The sequence below is a fragment of the Berghia stephanieae genome, chromosome 13, assembly GCF_034508935.2.
Source record: "Berghia stephanieae isolate SIO BIC M18660-M18661 chromosome 13, UCSD_Bste_1.3, whole genome shotgun sequence".
Lineage (NCBI taxonomy): Eukaryota > Metazoa > Mollusca > Gastropoda > Nudibranchia > Aeolidiidae > Berghia > Berghia stephanieae.
Window position 1 is genome coordinate 4,743,158 of NC_088372.1, and position 2,500 is coordinate 4,745,657.

The following is a 2,500-nucleotide window of genomic DNA, read 5'->3' on the forward strand; positions in this document are numbered from 1 at the left end:
CATAAACCGTTTTGAGACGACGAGTCCAAATATTAAACGTTAAAAAGTAGTCCTTCGGGGCTAATTAGTCCCATGATGGAGATGGAGTTTATCCCGTTTCTTAGTGTAAAATGGAAAATAGAAAATGTTTGGTACCCTTTGGATAAACGCTATTAATAATAAAAGTATCAGTATTTACTGATGGGTGGACAAGGGACGGGGTTCAGAAAAAAAATTGAGCTTTTATATAGCGCAATATCCACTAAACGTGCTCAAAGCGCTTTACAAAGGGTCCAGGGCAACAGCAACATTTAACATTTAGGACGGGACATGACGCCTGTTAGGCGATATTTACAATTTTTTTTTTCGGATATATATATAATATATATATATTATATATATATTATATATATATATATATATTATATATATATATAAATGGATTCACTCGCTAAATGGCCGAAACACATGTTTCTGTGGTTTCCATCCCACGCTCGTCGTCGGCATAATATTATGATTATTCCATTTGGGTTCAATCAACATCAGACTGACTCCAACATTGTGGTAAATATAAAAATAATAATTCGCTCCATTGCTACATGTCGAGCACTTTTCGTACCATATTGTACCCAACACGATTCAATATATATATATATATATTATATATATATATTATATAAATATATATATATATATATATATATATATCTTAATAGATAGAAAGAAAGAAAGAAAGAAAGAGGGAGAAAGAAGAGAGAGAGAGAGAGAGAGAGAGAGAGAGAAAGAGAGAGAGAAGTGAGAGAGGAGAGAGAAGAGAGGAGAGAGAGTGAGAGAGGAGAGAGAGTGAAGAGGAAGAGAGAGTAGAGAGGAGAGAGACTGAGAGAAAGAGACAGAGAGAGAGTGAGAAAGAAAGAAGAAAGAGAGAGAGAGAGAGAAGAGAGAGAGAGAGAGAGAGAGAGAGAAGAGAGAGAGGGGCACATCTGGACTCATGTTGACCTGCCTTAGTCATGGTCAAGAGAAAGGATGATAAAATAATACATTAAAAACGACAGTGTCATGTACCTACCTTGGAAAGGAGCGTCTTTGTCAAAAGCAGCCCACATCTGTCCTGCAAAGAACGGAAGCCAACAAATGACTAACAAATAACCAGGGTCAAGGTCAATTTGATCGTCTTCAGCTTGGCACGTGATATACAAGGATTTTATGCGCTGACTGTGGCTGATGATGCTCGCGTTCACCAATTGGAACCCCCTGTTGGATTGGAGTGGGGGATGCTGCAGCCGTTGCCATGCTGGAACTCCTTTTGATTGGGGGAGGAGGAGGAGTTCTTTGTTGAAAGGCTTGACGTGTGATTTGTTGTAGTAAGGCCACGAGGCACGGCATTCTGCTGTTGCAGAAGATGCGTTGTTCTTTTGCGAAGATGTCAGTTTGTGAAGGCTGCTGCTGATGCTGCTGGTGGTTTGTAGGTTATCCTCTAGAAAGGATGGTTGCTTTCTTAGGTTTTATGCTGCAGTGTCTTTTATCCCCCGAGGTTGTTTGACTGTTTCTCTCGGGTGAGTGGCGGATGGATGAATGGTTGATAAGTTCGACATTTCTTAAGTATTTTTTCTTGGTCTTTGGAAGGAGATGATTTTTAATGTCATTGCACTTTGAGGATGTTGTGGGGAGGAGGATAGTGGGGGCGATGATGAGAAAGAGGATTAACGGTAAGGGCAGCGTGAGGGACTTCTCTCGTTCTTTGAAGATATTGATATTGAGGTAGAAGCTGTTGATGTTGGGAGTGTATGATATTTTCTTGTTATAATATTGGCAGGCTGAGGTTGTGGAATTTGGGTTGTTGGTGGGATGGTGGTGGTGTTCAAGTCTTTGTTTCTCCTTGTGTTCAGGATGTTGAAGATTTTAAAGGACGTTTTATTAGATCGACAAGGAATGTGTTTTTCATTGTCGTTGCTCGTGCTCGATGAAAAGGGGTGATTGGTGCTGTTGGTGTGGACAATGAGGCTTATGACGACGATGAGATCTATGGCGATGAATGTTTGTTGATGTTTTGTTGTTGTTGTGATGGTGTTGCGGCGTTGTTATGTCCTCGCTTGATTGAGAACGAAGAAGGCGGTGATTGTATCTATAATCCTTATCGATCTGCGAGACCAAATGGGATTGGGTGTGAATCAAGTCGTGCCTTGGAGAAGGAAGTCTAAAAGCTTCTGGCCTTTACAGGAAACCCCTGATCTCCACGCTGATGTAGTCTTCGTTCTTTTTAGGTGGCATTGATTATCTACAAGCGCTTTGGATGTTGATGAAATGATTTGGAATAGTTCGGGGCCTTTGATACATTCGTTTCGTTTTTACTCCGAAAGAAGCAGTTTCGTTTTGAGCTGCTACGAATATTTGCCAATTTTCTCATCTTCCGATTCTAAGTGAATTATTTCTTTGCGTTGATTTGAATCTTTGTTGATTAGGCATTATGGTTTCTTCTAAAGCAGTACCGATGATTTTGATGAAAATTCTCGTCGTTGACGCA

The 2,500-nt window shown here is 40.2% G+C and overlaps 1 protein-coding gene across 1 annotated transcript in view; it reads right to left on the reverse strand.

Annotated features, from left to right (window-relative positions):
- The window catches only part of LOC144958964 (uncharacterized), a 97,441-nt gene that overhangs the window by 4,661 nt on the left and 90,280 nt on the right, over positions 1 to 2,500 (reverse strand). The window contains exons 8-9 of the mRNA XM_078891264.1: positions 2,466 to 2,500; positions 1,046 to 1,473 (exon numbers count right to left, since the gene is read on the reverse strand). The exon at positions 2,466 to 2,500 is cut by the window's right edge and continues 146 nt beyond it. Coding sequence (XP_078747390.1) covers positions 1,046 to 1,473; positions 2,466 to 2,500 — 463 coding nt within the window. The remainder of the gene's footprint in view (positions 1 to 1,045; positions 1,474 to 2,465) is intronic.